This window comes from Brugia malayi (assembly GCF_000002995.4).
Source record: "Brugia malayi strain FR3 genome assembly, contig: Bm_v4_Chr4_scaffold_001, whole genome shotgun sequence".
Lineage (NCBI taxonomy): Eukaryota > Metazoa > Nematoda > Chromadorea > Rhabditida > Onchocercidae > Brugia > Brugia malayi.
This window is the reverse complement of record NW_025062478.1, coordinates 3916993-3936877: the sequence shown is the minus strand read 5'-3', so window position 1 is coordinate 3936877 and position 19885 is coordinate 3916993. Positions and strand designations below refer to the sequence as shown.

The 19885-nt window shown below is 19.5% G+C and overlaps 4 protein-coding genes across 4 annotated transcripts; 3 read left to right on the top strand and 1 right to left on the bottom strand.

The window, feature by feature from the left end:
- Positions 1–1369: 1369 nt before the first annotated feature.
- Positions 1370–2820, top strand: Bm13579 (Uncharacterized protein; the record flags this gene model as incomplete). The annotated part of the gene is made up of 3 exons (XM_043081544.1): positions 1370–1474; positions 2276–2388; positions 2640–2820. 3 exons carry the CDS (start codon positions 1370–1372, stop codon positions 2818–2820), a joined length of 399 nt encoding a protein of 132 aa, XP_042937478.1.
- Positions 2821–5067: 2247 nt separating this feature from the next.
- Bm13334 (Uncharacterized protein) lies at positions 5068–6645 on the top strand (the record flags this gene model as incomplete). The annotated part of the gene is made up of 3 exons (XM_043081543.1): positions 5068–5161; positions 5678–5796; positions 6499–6645. 3 exons carry the CDS (start codon positions 5068–5070, stop codon positions 6643–6645), a joined length of 360 nt encoding a protein of 119 aa, XP_042937477.1.
- Positions 6646–9134: 2489 nt separating this feature from the next.
- Bma-try-4 (Uncharacterized protein) lies at positions 9135–12965 on the bottom strand (the record flags this gene model as incomplete). The annotated part of the gene is made up of 7 exons (XM_043081542.1): positions 9135–9323; positions 9561–9718; positions 10050–10233; positions 10809–10941; positions 11560–11660; positions 12240–12293; positions 12957–12965. The coding sequence occupies 7 exons, from the start codon at positions 12963–12965 to the stop codon at positions 9135–9137; spliced, it is 828 nt and encodes a 275-aa protein (XP_042937476.1).
- A 1569-nt stretch (positions 12966–14534) lies between these two features.
- Positions 14535–18774, top strand: Bm18175 (Uncharacterized protein; the record flags this gene model as incomplete). The annotated part of the gene is made up of 5 exons (XM_043081541.1): positions 14535–14587; positions 14990–15096; positions 17744–17867; positions 18302–18422; positions 18676–18774. The coding sequence occupies 5 exons, from the start codon at positions 14535–14537 to the stop codon at positions 18772–18774; spliced, it is 504 nt and encodes a 167-aa protein (XP_042937475.1).
- Positions 18775–19885: the final 1111 nt, after the last annotated feature.

Sequence of the window (19885 nt, the reverse complement as noted above, 5' to 3'; positions counted from 1 at the left end):
GTGCAATGGATCTTTTAATTAATACCGTTTCTTTTTTTTTTTTTTCATTTGATATGTAAAGAAAAATTTCAAAGGATTTGATGGAACATAATTAAAAAAATGAAATAATTTATTTAAGATAATAAAATTGGAAATTGAAATGAAAATATTAAAAAATATTTGAACTATGAAATGAATTCAGAAAAGAATTTGCTAAAAAATGTGGAAGAAATATTTATAAAGATTTGTTAAAGTATAAGTTCAATTATATGTTCTTCTTTATTTTAAGTTTCTTTTTAGCATTTTTTTCTTTTTTTCGAAAAATTCATTTTAAAAAATTAAAACAAAAAACGAAATAATGATAGAATGCAAAATCAATAATTAAAAAACATTTCGCTTTACAAGAAAACACTTTGTCTTATATTCATGGATTTTTTTTTTAGAATTTTCAATTCTATATTTCAAGAAACTTTATTTATCAAATTTCCAATTTTAATATTTGATTTTTTTTAATTGTAAAATAAGAGAATATTTTTCTAAAGTAATTGCTCATATGAAAGATATGTCGAAGCTTATAATTATATCAGCCTATTCAGAAAGATTTATCAGAATTTATTGAAATAAAAAATTGGAACAAAATATAGATTTGAAAAAATGAAATTTTATTTTTTTGAAGTTCTTTTAAAATTAATCAGATTGAAAAAATGAGAAAAATTTTTTAAGTTCTTTTTAAATTATAAAATGAAAAATCAGAAAAGAAATTTAATCTCCAAATGTAAATGTACTTTTCAAAAATTTTTTTATTACTGTCATTGTTTTATGTGTTGAAACTTAAATAAATTGGAAAATTTGAAATTAGGACCAAGGAGAATTCAAAAAATAAATTAGCAAATTCGAAAATTATTTGAAATTTTTTCAAATTTCCTTTGAATAACATTTTTTGATTTTTTTTTTTTTGGTCGTATTTTTACATTTTATTAAAATACTGTTTAATATATGAAATTGTGAAAATAAGTAATTCTCATTTTTTTCCATTTGATCATAGTTTATTTATGTGGTAAAACTTGAATTAAATTTTTTTTTTTTAAAATTATCCAAAGGTTTTTTTTTTATTTTGTATTATTATAAGTTAATGTTCTGTTATTAAAAAGAACCATTTTCAGTCCTTTTATATACATTTTGATATATTTCGAATAAAATGTTTAATAGTAAATTAGTACTATTTTGTACTGATAAATAAATTATACACTTATCACTTTGTAATGATGGACAAATTGCATGCTTATCAGTCTATGATAAATAAATCATACGTTTATCATTTTGCGACCTAATATAAGTTTATGCGCCCTGAAATTGGTTATCAGTTAATTTATTTCAGATAGAAATAACAATGAATGCAATTACTCTTCTTGTTGCATTAATAATAATTGATGTTTGCTCTCCATTTTATATGATTGCAAGACCTGGCGGAATATTCAAACTTCGAAATGATATGGTTTGTTTAAATGATTTTAAAATTTAAGTCTTTGAGTATCATTTCTCATTAAACAATTATTTAATACAATTAGTTGAATGATGTTCATAATTAGTCACATAATTAATGAATTACCGAAATTAAGCAAATTAAGCATCATGGTGATAATTTGGAAAGCATGCAATTTGCTAATTACTAGAGGTAATTAATGATAATTAACTATTTAGTACCTTTTTAACACTGGAAATGCTGGATAAGCTTAATCCTCAGTATTTTATTTAATATTTTATGATTTCACTATATTTCATTAATTTTGCAAGAATATTACTTGAATTATTTAAATAATAACCCCAAAATCATTACTTGATTACTTAAAATGGCACGTTTATCTACTTTTAACTGATAATGAATTAATGAATTGATTGATTCTATTGCAGTAATTACATAGTTACTCACTTTATTGATTTCTTTTCGAGCAAATAATATAATAAAAAAAAAAAAAAAACTAAGCAAATTCGTAAACAGCAAATAGAAAAAGCTAATATAGTAAATAATGAAGTATAAATGTAATTTAACTTTATTGGCATAATTTGTAAACAATAAATTTGTCTGAATAAAAATTAATTGGCAACATCTTCACGCCTTGCTGTTCTATCATTCAATAATATCAATTTGTAAACATTATTAATTAATCATTATTGATTAATTTTTGTAAATAACTTTTATTTACTACAAAAATAAAAAAAATAACAATTTTGCATTAACTGATGCATTAGTCTTTTCCTTGTTTTATTTTTGTTTGCCAATTTATTTTAATTTTAGAATTCCGGTTTACGCCATTATTCGGATCGAAATAAGAAAGCACTTTTCCCAAATGATCCATTATATCATGAAAATTTATACAATCAAGATTACATACTTGCTCCTATGTCACCGTATGTCTTTCATTACTATAATTAGTATTACTTTAAATTAAAAAATTTTTATTTCAAAAAAAAAAAAAAAAAAAAAAAGATTGCATCAAATGTTAATTAAAGTGTTTTTTCCCTATCGAAAAAATATATATATATATATATGAAAGGATCTTATTGCTATTATTTAAATATATATTGCAATTTTAAAAAAAAAAATGTAAATTTGATTTTAAAATAAATTTTTGTTCTAAGCAATATTAATATGGTTTTAGTATGATGATGGATTATTTATCAGAAGAAGGAAACGGACGTGGAATGACAAAGATTTCCGGTGGTGCAATTCCGGCTAATAATAATAACAATAACAATCATAATGTGAAATATGTTGAGAAAAATGATGGAAAAATGATTCATCCGATAGATTTTGCACAACAACAAATGTTTTCCAATTAAATTATTTTTGTTCTTGAATAAATTTGAAAAGAGATAATTGCATATGTACGCATTTTTATTTAAGCAAATTATTTATTTCTTTCCTCTTTTTTTTTTTTTTTTTTTGAAGCAATAATTTTTGCATTATCGTACGCAATATAATAGAATGTTTGATTAACAAGTGATAATTAATGAATTAATCAAAGAGAATGATAATATGGTTCGAATTGATTGTCTCATATTAATTCACAATTTTTTTTTTTCTTTTTTAAACAATTAATCTTTCATTGGTAAGAAAGGAAGAAAAAGTAAAATTTCGCTATCGTTTTTTTTCGCATTTTATAAATATATCCACTTTATTATATTTTGTTCAGCAAAAAAAAAAAAGGGAAAAGAAAAACTAAAAGCCAAAAAGTGAGATTTATTGTTTGCTTTTTTTAATCAGTAAATTTTGTTTTATTCAAATAACAACTGAGCAATGATAAATGATAAAAAAAGATTTATCAATTATCATAATTTGTTTATTTCAAACTCACAATTAATCATTCTAAGCTTGTAATTTGGTTGGTTTTAAATTTGGTAGTTTTCAATTTCTAGTTTGATCATTTTGAACTATTACTTTGTTCAGCTTCAAATTATAATTTGAGCATCCAAAATTAGTACTTGATCAGTTCAGTGATGCATCGACAGCAGTTTAATCATTTCAGATTTTACAATTTATTCATTTCAAATTAATTACTGATTTATAATCAACATTTATTATAACGTGAAATAGAGGTAAAAAAAGAATAATTATTTGAATGGTTCAATTAAATAAGCTTCGTTAATTGAATGACAAAAAAGAATTACCGCCTTTCATCAAAATATAGCATTTTAATCAATGATAACTAAAAATGAAAAACAATTAAATTTAAAGCACATGGATTCATTTTCTTTTTTTTTTGATTAGCAAAGTATGTTTCTATTATTTCAATCATTCATAGAATTATCATCTCTATCAGATATTGAATATTGTAGGGATAATAGGTAATTCTGATAACTAATGAGCAAAAAAAAAAAAAAAAAAAAAACTGAGATAATTGATTATTTTGACATACTGTTAAATTATAATTTAGGCAATATTAAATAAATATAAATGATAAAAGTATGGTGGTTAATTATTAATTACTATTAAAGTTATTTAATTTCATATCATAAATTACAATCCATTCATTTGGAGATTAGCAAATTGATTATTAAAGTTTTTTTAATTAACAAATTATAACTATGTGTTGAGAAATTCCAGTTCCAAGCATAAATCACGGCGATTATCATTCTTGTCATTTGATGTAGATAAAATAATATCATTATTTTTATCGTTTTCCATTATCATTATTATTATTATTATTACTACTATTATTATTAATTTTATTATTATTCCAATTACATAATTTCATACTTATAAAATTGGCAGACAAAGCTATCGCGCAATTAATATTTTGCAAGAATAAAATTATTTTTTTCTGTTTAGTATTTGCAAATTATGTAATCACAGCATAATTCTTGGATTTTTTTTTTAAATACAAACAAGAAAGTAGATAATTTTTTTTTATTTTGATTACAGAAATGGGATGAATTTCAAACATGCAATAATATGTTGCACTAATTTTCAAAAATTTTAATTTTTAATAAATTTATTTTACTCCAAATAGATTTAGCGAATGTACTACTTTTATTAGTGACAATGAGAAGAATATTGAATTACTAATTTGTGAAATTTACAATTTTTAAAAACAGAAACTGAGAACAGAAATTGGACGCGGAAAAGAGAGGAATTAGAGCTTCTTTTTCAATAAATCTAATACTTTTAACAAAGTTTTCTTTTTCTCACACATAGAAATATATGTGTTTAAAAAAAAAAAAAAAAAAAAAATTAGCCTTAAGCTTTTTAAGCAAATTTTAAGCCTTTAGCTTTTCAAGTAACTCTTCAGAAAAAAATGTAAACATTCTTTAGCATCCATAAAATAAGCAATTCATTTTCTTCACTATCCTTTTTTTTCTGTTTTTTTTTTTTTTTTGTCTTCGTTTTTTGTTTTGCAAAAAAATAAAAGTTTAATTAAGAACGAGAAAAGATGTAAAATAAAGACGAAAAGAAATTGCAAAAAAAATTATTTGAGAAAAACAAAACAAAGCAATCAAACGACAATTTATTTCATTTCTCTTTTTTTTTTCAATCATCAAATTGTTTATTCAATGAAATCCAATAATACTGTCAATAACGCTGCTGCAATGTGTCATTATCACATTATATCCTATCATTTCATTATCATTTCTATAATTATTATTCCTACTATAGCTAATCCAGCAATTGGCAATATTTATGGTATTTTTTATTAAAATTCTTTCAAACTTCATCGCACCATTATCATATTATTTCTGCATTTTTTTTATAATTCATTAATCATTAATTCACATTTCAGCTTTTTTGGACAAAAAAAAATTTTTTATAGTTTTCTTTTTTTTTAGAAAAATCCAAAGTTTTATTTAATTTATTAGAACACACACACAAAAAAAAAAACGCTAAAATTGTTAGTAACGAAAGTTTTTGTGCATATTAACAAATATTTTCAAAGTTCAAAGATTTTAAACGATTTTAAGAGTGTAATCCATAATTTTATCTATTAACTCTAAAATGTGATGACACTACAAACATACTGTTTAGTTCGATGTATGAATATTTTCCTATCAAAATAAGTTGTTAATAATAAAACTTTGACAATGCACATTTTTATTTATCAAATAATATAAGATTGTAAAAAAGTCCTTAACTAAATCTCATAGATAAAATTTTTAGATATTGAAATTATAAATTTCCTCCGATTATTGATTAACTTTTCAGAAAAACCAAGCAAATACTTCACATATAAAAATGAACCGGATAATTATGGTTTTATGCCGGAAGAATATTTCAATACGGCCAAACGTTCCAGGAATTCCTATTCATGGATGAGTAATTCAGTTAGTTATTGCATATTATAAAATAAATATGAAATTAACATACTCCTTCATAAAATTTAATTCAGTTTAAAATTAAAAAGCAAAAGCAAAGAAATTAATCAAAGCTTTAGCTTTTCCATATGACGTCAAATTAAATTAATTTTTTCTTTCGCACTTTTTCTTTCTCAATTTTTTGTGTCTAATGGATATAATCATTTATTATTGAATAATTCTGAACAAATAAGAAATTAGAATTAGAAAATAAGGATTGTTAAAATTGCAAATGTTACAAAATTTTGTGGAACATTTTTCATTTTAAATGAAAAAAGGAAGGAAAAAGTGTCAGGATATTTTCAATAAATATTTTTTTTTTTAAATATTGCATAAAAAACTTTATGCTAGCTATTTAATTCTAAATAAAAACTATATTTTAGCTTTTGGAAAACTTTTAAATTGTAGCTTAAAAATAGAAAAAAGGTTAAATTTTGGGTAGAATTTTTATAAAACGAAATTTCAAAACAAAACTTTCCTATTTGAAAAGTGGTTTTAAATATAAATTACATTATTTAGTAGATAAAATTTCGATTAATTGTCAAAAATGACTTGTAAATGAAAACTGTAATAACAATTTACACCAGTTTTTTTTTTTTTAATTTCATAATTCTTTTCGTTTATAATTTAATTAATTAACCTTATAATTGGCTGTCAACTGTCGTTTTTCAGGCCATCAAATCACAACCACGTAATATGCTGATCGTTTTAGAGAAGCCAGCACCATTAAATCCATATTCCTGGCAATATATGATGAAAAAAAAGAACCAAATAATTTTACGAAATCCTTATTCATGGATGAATAATCATAACAATTGAGAATATTTATAATCACGTACATACGTAAACTTAATTTGCTAAATATAAGAAATAACTACTTACACAGTGTTATGAAATTATGCATCTAATTTAACATAAAATTTTTGAGCAATTACATTTTATTCATCCATTTTGTCATAAATAAGATAATTTACAAAAAAAAAAAAAATTCATAAAACAAATGACTAACAATATGATAAGTGCGCCTACAATATGATAAATAAATTAGCACCTAAAAACTAAGTTAACTATATGACAAATAGGTCAATAAGGCAATCAAATTTGTAAACAATCGAACAAATATTTTAACACTATGACAAATAAGCTAACAGTAAGCTAATCATACGACAAATGACAACTGCGCTAAGCTAATAGCTCACAAATATACCATCGATAGAACAAATAAAGCAGTAAATTGTGATATTACACTTATGAAGAATATTTTTTGCCAATTCTTATAAATTTACTAAATTTATTAATCAATTATTAAAATTTACACTAGTTTATCTTACTTTGATTTATTCTCTTAGTATATTACTCTACGTAAACTATATACAGTAACCATCAATACTTTGTCACGTACAGTACCCAGAATGATTCACGCTTACAGTATCCTAAGTGATTCAACAGTATCTATGGGAGAGATTACGATCATCTTAAAAGTTATCTATCTAAAACTTGTTTAAAACTTATCTAAAAGGTTGCATCGATAAATCTGTTTAAGATTTAAAGGTTGAAATTTTGATTAAACTAACAATTTGTTCAATGTTATGCAAGTATTGATTTTTACATTTAAATGTAAAATTTAGATAATAATGCATTTTTATCGTTTATTAATTATTTAGTACATTGAATTAAGTTCTCCTTCAAAAATTAATGCAAGAAATTGAATATAGTGTTCATTGTTCAAATTTTTTCAATTGAACTTGATACTTTAGCTACTCATTAAGCTGTAATAATTAACTGACATAAAAGAAAAAGTTCTGTTTAGTTCGATATTATTCCAGAAACTTGTTAGCATTCATCTGGAAAAGTATTTATTTGTCATAATTTAAAACTGCAAAGTGTTTTTTACTTTTCTTAATTTTTTCTTGAAGTAGTTATTAATAATATGTTTTTTAAAATCGAAATTAAAAATAACTCATCACGGAAGTTGCAAATTGCTATTTCAATTTATCCAAATTAATTAATGCTTCCTTTTAGTTTTTCCATTATTGCAGTTGATAATCCTGCTTTATAAAGTTATCATTAGTGATAGCTGTTTGTAGTTACTGTTGATTAGCAGCGATTAAAACATAACTTATCAATAATCATTATTTAGGTATTTTTCAGCAATGTTACAATGATGTTATAGTGATACTGTAATGATGTTCATTGTGTTATAGTGATACTGTAATGATGTTCATTGTGTTATAGTGATACTGTAATGATGTTCATTGTGTTATAGTGATACTGTAATGATGTTCATTGCGTTATAGTGATACTGTAATGATGTTCATTGTGTTATAGTGATACTGTAATGATGTTCATTGTGTTATAGTGATGTTCGAGTATTAGCTTACAGTGTTAAATTGTTGACTTACTACTTATTACCAACTACTACAATTATTTTTACTTTATCTATGTCTAGTGAAGAGTTAGTTGGTGGAACTGTTGGTATAGTGGTCTACGCACTCGTGAACATATGGTGGGTAGGTTCAACTCCTCACCCCGTCATCAGCTGACAACATTGATGTGGAAACTACTTGTTAGCTAAGAAATGTTCCTTGGAGCATTTGGTGCAGCTATTCGATTAGTCTTTCTGAGTTGTCTTTCTGTGACCTTTGGGGATTTCTGGTGGATTTCAATTTGAAGATTTAGTCTGACTTTATTAGTAAATAAACTGTTAAGTATTATAGATAATAAAGTAATAGAATGTGTCATATTATCACTAAATTATGAATTACGCTGATAAGCTTAATTACCTACCAATTATTTGTTTATTCGCTTTATTTAATTAAGCATTTCATATAAAGCTTGTAACAGTGTTAGCTTAAAAACAATATAAATTTTAGAATAATTCATTATTAGCTTGCAATATTATCAAATGGATAAATACTATATACAAATATTACATATAAATACAATTATAAATTTTGCTGTAAAAATATGAAAATGTTAAAGCTCATCATAAATTTATTTATTTTAGTTCTTTTTGCAAATTTTATCTTTTATCAAACATTGTGCATTATTTTCTTACCTTTGAATTATTTCAAAAAGTGAACTGCAAGAAATAATAAATTACAATTTTACAAAAAATGTAAAAAACAAATCTAAATTTTATGGATTTATGCAAGAAATGATATGTCAAAACATCTCAGGTAGAAAAAGCAATCTCAAATTTTAGATTTACATAAAGAAATGAAAAATTACTGTCTCATGAGAAAAAGAAAATAAATAAACATGATTATTACAATTAAAATTAAAACCACTCTTCCATTTTTTGTCATTTAAATAATTAAATTTTTGACTGTATAACAAACACCAGTTATTTGACATATTTCATTCAGGTAGCAGTCAACTCGTGTAAATCGAGCAAGTTCATTTGGTGGACATCCTTTTAAGCCATACGATGTAATACCAACAACTGTCGCTTTTCCATTAGCATTAAATTGTTGCATGCCACTGCCACTATCACCCTATAAAATTGTTTTAATTTTTTTTTGAAAAGAATTGATAATTAAGTTTCTAGTAAAATACTAAGTTTAAATTGTATTGAACTGAATTACGAAAAAAAAAGAAATGAAAAAAGTATTTTTTTAAAAAAAAGGAATTACGTTTTTTTTTTTTTTTTTTTTATGAGAGAAATATTAAGATATAAAATGATTGAATAAATTTCAAATTTATATAATTAAAATATGAAAGATAATACATACATAACAAATACGTGGTGTGTTGACATATTTTGGATTTAATGATTTCATGCATATATAATCATGAACTTTTGTTGGCATCATATCACTCCATGATGCTTTACAATTCATGTCAAGTTGCATTGGAATTTCATGAATTAATGGACTGCCATCAGAGAATGCTTTAAGTGACAAATTATTTTGTTACATTTTATTATAAATTCTAATAAAATTCCCAATAATTATGCTAATTTAAGCTATTTTCTTAACATTTACTTTTTAAAACATTGCAATTTTTTTTTTGGATTCAATATGTACTTCCATTAAAATATCTAAAAAAAAATTATTACTGTATAATAAAAGTTGATATATATTTTATTGTATTATCAAATTAATTCATCACAAAATAAGAAAAAAATCTTTTTGTATAGGTTATATTGAAAGAATTAAATATTAAACTATTTATAAGCTATCAATAATTATCCAACTACTATGATCTCTAGTAATACTTACAATTTTTTCGTCCCCATCCAAAGATCATTAAAATATTTTGCAACTTTTCATTTTTCAATGGTAAACATATTGGTTGCACTTTATCCGTAAATATAAATGGTTGTTCAACTTCAATAATTGCCCAATCATGACCATTTGTACAATTTTCACTTATAAAATCATTGTCAACAATTATTGTGCGAATCTAAATCGCTATCAATAATTATATACTATGAATGGAAATCATTGTCAATCAACAAATTATGTGTTAATTTAAAATGTTATCAAAATTTATATTTAAATCCAAATTTTGAATCATCAATAATTGTTTTGGAAATCTAAAATCATTATCAACAATTATCTTGCAAATCTGTGCGATTAAAAAAAAAGTAGCAAATAATACATTTATATATAAATCGATGATAAAATAAAATCTTACGATTAAATGTCAAATATTTCAATTTTGAATGATAATTTGATAATCGAATTATATATTTTGATAGCAAAAAACGAAAAAAAAATAATATATATTTGAATATTTGAAGTTTGATTAAGAATAATTAATCAATTCATTAATAAATTAGGAAGAAAAAAGTTTTTGTTCGATTTATGTTATCTTTTTTTATGTATAAAAAATTATTGGAAATAGGAAATTAAACAATCATATAACTTAATTAATTAATTAATTAATTAAGCATTAAAATTCAAACATTTTCTCCTTTTTGAAATTATTCAAAAAAAAAAAAAGAAAAAATTATTATTCATGAAGAGATTTTATACCGTATTATTGAATACATCGGCTTCTTCACATGTTGGATGATTTGTTCTATTAGCTGTGAAACCGCGGATGCATTTGCCACCAAATAAAATTTTACGATTTAATAATTCGGTAATACTACGATAGGTATCAGTCCTTAAATTTTATTTATTCAAATGACTAATCAATTATGAATTTTTTAATTAATAATTAAGGAAAAAATTAGTTGAAGGCATTGACAAAGATTAAATAATAATGCATACAATTTAAGAGTTGAAAAATTGGTTATCTTAAATAGTTTTATAATTTAAAATTAAAATTTTAGAAATTTTCATTGATGAATTGAAATTATTATAAAAAAAAATGAAACAAAAATGTGAAAATGATATACCACAGTAAAATTATTGATAATGAAGAGTGATTATATTTCAAGTAAAAAATTAAATAATTTAATTAAAAAAAAAAATGAAAAAAAAAAAATAAAAAATCATTTTGATTGATTAAATGATAGAATATCATGCGTAATTAAAGTTTAAAAATTATTGTAATTGAAATTTAATCTTTATTTTCTTTCTCTTTCCCTCACACTTTTCACTTTCGTCTTTTTGTTTTATTTCCATTTGTCAGTCCAAGTAATATTAATTTAGCACTTAAAATAATTTTTTAAAAATAATTTTAATTTAATAATTAATCACAAAAATTTTAATAAAAATAATTTTGTTTGAATAATTAATCATAAAAATTTTGGTGACAAAGGTGAATATTATTACTTACTTGCATGGTATAATACTATATCCGTTGAATTTAACAAATGGATGTGCTGCAGTAAGAATATGATAAGGTGATATGATTACACCACCAAGTTTATTTGTACCCTAAAAATTTTCTTTTTTTGAAAAAGAAGACAGAAAATTATTAAAATTGAACTTTTGAAATTTTCAAATAAACGCTTAAAAACTTGACTGTTTACTAAAAATTTACATATTTTCTAAGACATTTTGAGATTTTGAAATCACACAAAAAAATTATTTACGTAATTTCTACTTTTCTCGTTTTTTTCTCTATATAAAATATTTCGATTTTATGTAAAATTCCAATTAGCAATTTATGATCTTTGCTTAATCTCTTGTTTTCCGTCTTTTTTTTTTTTTCAAATTGATTTATTTCTTTGTTACATTATTTATTGATCAATGGAAATAAAATTTTGTACCATAAATTTGAAACGACATAAAATGAAATGATGAAGAAGAAACAATGAAAGAAAGTGAAGTATGTTTGAAATTTCAAACTGGTTCTTTACCTTAATATAAAATATAAACAGTGCAATTTTTTTTTTTTTTTAAAAAAAAAAAGAATTAAACAAATTATTCACTTACATTTTCTGTATAATAATTTTGATGTAAATTAATTATTTTAATAATTAAATGTTTATCTATGACATTTGAAATTCTTACATTTAATGCTACAGAAATAGCCCATGGATAGCTAAGTGAACCATTTGATGAAACCTAAAATAAATGGTCAAAATAACGATTACTAATTGAAAATTGCCAAAAGATTATTTATTTATTATTACAATAAACTTTATTACAATAAAAATTTACAATAAAAAAATTTTAGAAAAAAAATTTTAGATTATTTTATTAGTATTAAATTTGTTATATTAGTATTATTTTATTAGTTACATTTGTGTTGGAAATTTAAAAAAATAAAAATAATAATTACAAAAAATTATTCATTAGCAATATATTTAAGATTAATTGATTTAGTTAATTAATATAATTATTTATGATAAAATGAACAGATTTAATCAGTAATTTATTGCATATAATCAATAAAATGAATTTATCATTTTAAAATAAGCTTAGCAGAAATAGATTTTGCAAAATAAAAAATTTTAAAAAATAAAAAAATTTGAATGAAAGACATATTTTGCCACAAATATTTGATAGTAGCTCATTCTGCCATGCTTCAATTTGACGTATTTTTGGTTCTAAAAAAAAAAAATAAAAAAATTAAACGGCATTGAAATGAAATTAAATTCTATGCAAAAGAGTTGACTTTTTTTTTTTAATGATATAAATAATTAATTTTAGTTCGTTATTTTACCATTTTTTTTTATGATATTTGTAAACAAATCTGTTTTTTTTTTTTTAAAAAGATTAACAAACCTGGAGCATATTTTAACACCTAATCGGAATTAAATTAAAATTCAAAGGATAAGATGCAAATTTGGCAACTAAAACTTAAGAATTAATGTATAAAATTTATGAAATAAAATTACTTATAAAATATTTTGTTAAAATTGTGAAACATAGAGCCAAAAAAGAAAAGAAAAGAAGTGATTGTTAATTAAATTTGTTATAATTGTTTACTGAAAAAAGAAATTTCACTAAAATCTGATACATAAATGAAAAAAAAAGAAAAGAATTACGTATTGAAATTGTAAACTATAAAAGGAAAAAAAAAATGTTTTGCTGAGATTTTTGAAAAAATCAAATTAATTTATTTAATAATAGAATTGATTACCTGTTGTAACACTAATATATGCAAAACGAAATTTACCAATAACAATTTGTTGAAATAAATAATTGGTGAAGAAAGTTAGTAATAATAGAAGGCGACAAAATAATAACTGAAAATGGTTGACAATGATGTATACAGCATCCATGTCGTCTAAACCTGCTTTGCCTATTTGTTTATTTGTTTGTTTGTTTTTGTTGCTTTTTGTTCTTTTTATTTTATTTTATTTTTATTTATATATTATTTTCTTTTACCAAATTTCTCTTAAAAATTACTGAGTGATTAATGTTTTTTGATATGATTAATGATAAAATCGATGAATTTTCATTCTTTTTTTACTTTCTTTAAATTAATGAGAGAATTTTTTTTTAATGTAATAATGGGTGGTAATTAAAATGATAAATAGAAAAGTATGTTAGCAAAATTATTGATTAAATTGAACATTTACAGAATAATTAATCAAGAAAAAAGATCATTTTTAAAAAATTTTCATTTTAAATTTTGTCAATTTTATATATTAAAGATTATAAATAGTGATACAGTCATTAATAAATTATTCCATTTCCAATGAATTAGATGAAATTTCAAAAATCTAAGTAAACAAAAGCAAAGAAATAATATAAAATATGAATAAAGTGTAAATTAAAATTAAATAAAAAATCATAAATTAATAGCAAAGATGGAGAAATTAATTATTACAAATGTAAATTAAAGAAATGAAATATGCAAATACTAATTAATAATGACAAAATTATTTATACAATGAAATTAAATAAAACGAAATTAAATATAGAACTAATAATTAATGGCTAATGTAAAAGAATGAAATTTATGATTGATAATCTAAAATTTATGCTAAGATTATTGCGGGAAAACATATTTTGCATGGTATATTTGAAATAATTAATAGCACTAATTAATACGCTTAATGAACTGTTAATTAATTAAATATAGAAGTTTAAAACAAATTTAATTAAATTAAAATTTGCAAATAGATAAAATAGAGAAACAAATCATTGAAATGGTAGCAATCAAATTCGAACAAAATTTTTTACAATATCGAATAGAAAAAAAAGTGATAGTAAATAAATTTGAATTAAATAAAAAATTTTGCAAAAAAAAGACAAAGTTTTATAAAACTCAAAGAAATTTGCATAAATATTTCTAAATAATATATTGAAAAAAGGGACAAATAATTTGATAATAAACAAATTGCAAAAAATCCAATGAATCGTGCGGCTGTCATTATTGTTACTTTCATTTTTTGTCAATTTAATCGGTAAAATTTTGCATCAAGTTTGATCTAATTTTTAGAAATTATTTTAATTTTATTTATTTCTCTCAAAACTTTGCTTATTTTTTTTGCCAAAGAAAAATATTTACAAATGGACAAAAAAAAAAAAAGAAAATTGGTATAAAAATTAATTTCTTTCTCAAATGAATCAAATAACGTTTAAGTGATAAAAGTTTTTGGTAGAAAAAATTAAGTTTGCTTTAACCAAAAAAATAAAAAATAAAAAATGTAATTATTTTATTGTGAATAATTTATTTGATTATAATCGTAGAAAAATATACGGTAGATGAATTTGTGATAATATTTGCAAATTGTTTATTAAAAATAATTTATAAAATTAATTTGAAAATTTTTAACTTTGAATTAGTAATCATTTATTGATTTCAGGAAATTATTTGCAATTAGTTGGTTCAAAAATGAAGAGGATTATTTGCAAAAATGTAGCTTTGAAACTTATTTACAACAACAACAAGGCTATTACCGCAAATTTAAAGGTATCAATTTTGCTAAATTGAAATTATTTATTAAATATTAGGTATAAATCAAAAAATTTACACTTTATGGTAAATCTGAAATTCAGTATTTATATCAAATGCTTACTTGAAATGGAAATATATTAAATTAAAGCATAAATTAAATACCTTAGATTAAAGTAAGATGAAATTGTAAGCAGCATTATTTGATATATTAGTTATTCATTGAATACACACTAACATATCTGTTATATTAAATCATTGATATAATAATAATAATAATAATAATAATAATAATAATAATAATAATAATAATAATAATAATAATAATAATAATAATAATAATAATAATAATAATAATAATAATAATAATAATAATAATAATAATAATAATAATAATAATAATAATAATAATAATAATAATAATAATAATAATAATAATAATAATAATAATAATAATAATAATAATAATAATAATAATAATAATAATAATAATAATAATAATAATAATAATAATAATAATAATAATAATAATAATAATAATAATAATAATAATAATAATAATAATAATAATAATAATAATAATAATAATAATAATAATAATAATAATAATAATAATAATAATAATAATAATAATAATAATAATAATAATAATAATAATAATAATAATAATAATAATAATAATAATAATAATAATAATAATAATAATAATAATAATAATAATAATAATAATAATAATAATAATAATAATAATAATAATAATAATAATAATAATAATAATAATAATAATAATAATAATAATAATAATAATAATAATAATAATAATAATAATAATAATAATAATAATAATAATAATAATAATAATAATAATAATAATAATAATAATAATAATAATAATAATAATAATAATAATAATAATAATAATAATAATAATAATAATAATAATAATAATAATAATAATAATAATAATAATAATAATAATAATAATAATAATAATAATAATAATAATAATAATAATAATAATAATAATAATAATAATAATAATAATAATAATAATAATAATAATAATAATAATAATAATAATAATAATAATAATAATAATAATAATAATAATAATAATAATAATAATAATAATAATAATAATAATAATAATAATAATAATAATAATAATAATAATAATAATAATAATAATAATAATAATAATAATAATAATAATAATAATAATAATAATAATAATAATAATAATAATAATAATAATAATAATAATAATAATAATAATAATAATAATAATAATAATAATAATAATAATAATAATAATAATAATAATAATAATAATAATAATAATAATAATAATAATAATAATATAAAAAAAAATAATAATAATAATAATAATAATAATAATAATAATAATAATAATAATAATAATAATAATAATAATAATAATAATAATAATAATAATAATAATAATATAATAATAATAATAATAATAATAATAATAATAATAATAATAATAATAATAATAATAATAATAATAATAATAATAATAATAATAATAATAATATAATAATAATAATAATAATAATAATAATAATAATAATAATAATAATAATAATAATAATAATAATAATAATAATAATAATAATAATAATAATAATAATAATAATAATAATAATAATAATAATAATAATAATAATAATAATAATAATAATAATAATAATAATAATAATAAATAATAATAATAATAATAATAATAATAATAATAATAATAAATAATAATAATAATAATAATAATAATAATAATAATAATAATAATAATAATAAATAATAATAATAATAATAATAATAATAATAATAATAATAATAATAATAATAATAATAATAATAATAATAATAATAATAATAATAATAATAATAATAATAATAATAATAATAATAATAATAATAATAATAATAATAATAATAATAATAATAATAATAATAATAATAATAATAATAATAATAATAATAATAATAATAATAATAATAATAATAATAATAATAATAATAATAATAATATAATAATAATAATAATAATAATAATAATAATAATAATAATAATAATAATAATAATAATAATAATAAATAATAATAATAATAATAATAATAATAATAATAATAATAATAATAATAATAATATATATAATAATAATAATAATAATAATAATAATAATAATAATAATAATAATAATAATAATAATAATAATAATAATAATAATAATAATAATAATAATAATAATAATAATAATAATAATAATAATAATAATAATAATAATAATAATAATAATAATAATAATAATAATAATAATAATAATAATAATAATAATAATAATAATAATAATAATAATAATAATAATAATAATAATAATAATAATAATAATAATAATAATAATAATAATAATAATAATAATAATAATAATAATAATAATAATAATAATAATAATAATAATAATAATAATAATAATAATAATAATAATAATAATAATAATAATAATAATAATTAATAATAATAATAATAATAATAATAATAATAATAATAATAATAATAATAATAATAATAATAATAATAATAATAATGTATCTATTAAATTCAATAATCGATAATCGATATTTTAATCATAATTGATTGAAGACTTGCTACCATGGTTCAAGTCCGATATATTGATGACAACAATGATTCGCCAATACCTGCTCGACTGCTTTCCAGCTGATGAAAGAGCTAATGATCCTACCGCAACAATTGATTTCTCTGAACTGTAAGCAAATCATTAATTAAGTCTCTTTCTTGTTAAGTGGTCAATACTGGCCAGTATGATGGACATTAGACTGATAGAGTCAAACTGATTAGGATGATAAGGGTTATTCATTAGCTAATATGTTAACCCGTTCTAGAATATATCGATAGGTTATGTATTGATCACTAGCTTTATTGATCTGATCTGAAACATGTAAATGAACTGATAAATTATGTCTTCAGTATTAAATGGATTTCATTTGAAACATTTTGATAAATCAAAACTGATTTCTAGGTTAGCCTAAAAGTTATCACTTTACTTAATGCCAATTAAACCCCTAACAAAAAAGAAAAAAAAAAGTTTTCAGTAATTATAATTGATAAAATACTAAAAAAAAAAGTTATAAAAATTAATTATATAATTACAGAAAGTTTAATAATTACAGAAAATTTCAGTAGTTTCCCAGATTACTACGAAACATCAATGCCACTCGGATTATTTCGAATTAATCAAGCAATTCAGAACTTTTCCATTCCTATAAAAGATAAAATTACCATAATGCCAGATTACATCAACGTTTGTACTTTTTTTTGTAAAATATAAAAATTTTTTCTTTCTTTTTTTTTCTTATCAAATATGAAACACAAAATATCATTGATTTTGTGATTTCGATGAAAAATGTAAATAACATACGTTAACATTGATCTGTAATAAATTATTGATGGTTATGTCAATGAATGGAAATAAAATTAAGACATTTTCAATTAGTACTAACCAATTTAAATTTTAAATTGCGATAAGAAATTTTAACATAAGTTTAAAATTTTAGCAATATAAGGAAGTTTTAGCAAATGAGCAACAACGTGCAGGCTATATCATTCATAAGCGATTATACTTTAGAAATCTTGTCCATCTAGGTAATGAGTAAGTTAATTTTTAAAAATTTATTATATATTTTAATTAATTAATTTATATATTTCAGCTTTCATTAGATTTATCCAAAAAAAAGAAAGAAAAAACAAAAAAAAGTACAAAAATTGTGATTTTTGTTTTTAAATTTCCAAAATTTACATGCAATAGTTTTAGTCTTTAAGCTTTAAAATTTTTCTTTTAAAATAATTTTGAAGCAAATTTTACTTCTTTCTTTATTTCTTTTAACCAGTGGATAAACTAAATGTAATTAAAATATCATTTAAAATGTAATTTAATTTAATTATGTCGAGCAAATTCCATCGTTTACTCAAATTAATTAATGTAAATAATTTTGTTCGATAAATTTTATTTAAAAAATTTTGATTATGTTATAATCAAAGTGTAATTTGAAATAAAAGAAATCAAAGAAAAATTTGGCATATTTTTATCAATTTGACTGATATATTTTGCTTGCTAAATTTTCTTTAAATATAGACTTTAACCAAATACTATCATGTTATAAGTAAAATTTAATTTGAATTTTGTATCTAAAAAGTAAACTAATTTGGATAACCTGATTTTACTAAATTTTTTTAAAAAATTTTTAATTTTAATTTTTCAAGTTGCCACAAAGAGAATGCACCGTTTGTATTTGGCAATCAACGGATCATTTCATTAATGCATGAAAGAAATATGCCTTTTGAAGTAAACTTTTCCAATCTTCTTTTTTAATTGGATTTTTTTCCGCAACTAAATAACAATTATCGGTGTAAAATATACTGCGAGCATTTCATATTGTTAAGGAAATACCGGGATAAATTGCTAGAATAAAGCAATCGCGGGGTATTAGCAAAAACATCATTTAAAATAGTCATTTATTTTAAAATCTTTTAAATTTTAAGTATTTAGGTTAACATAATCGATTAATGATCATTCTGTTTGACTGAAAACTTCTTTTTTCAAACAGAAATTAATATCAAATTTTCATTTTTAAAGCCATAAGTTAAAAGTTTTAGACTTATTAAATTGAAGTTAATAAATTTTAGATTTAAATGATAAGTTGTTTATTTATTTACAGATACCATGTTTTACTTGCTTGAAGAAACTACCATCAGCCAATATTGTTA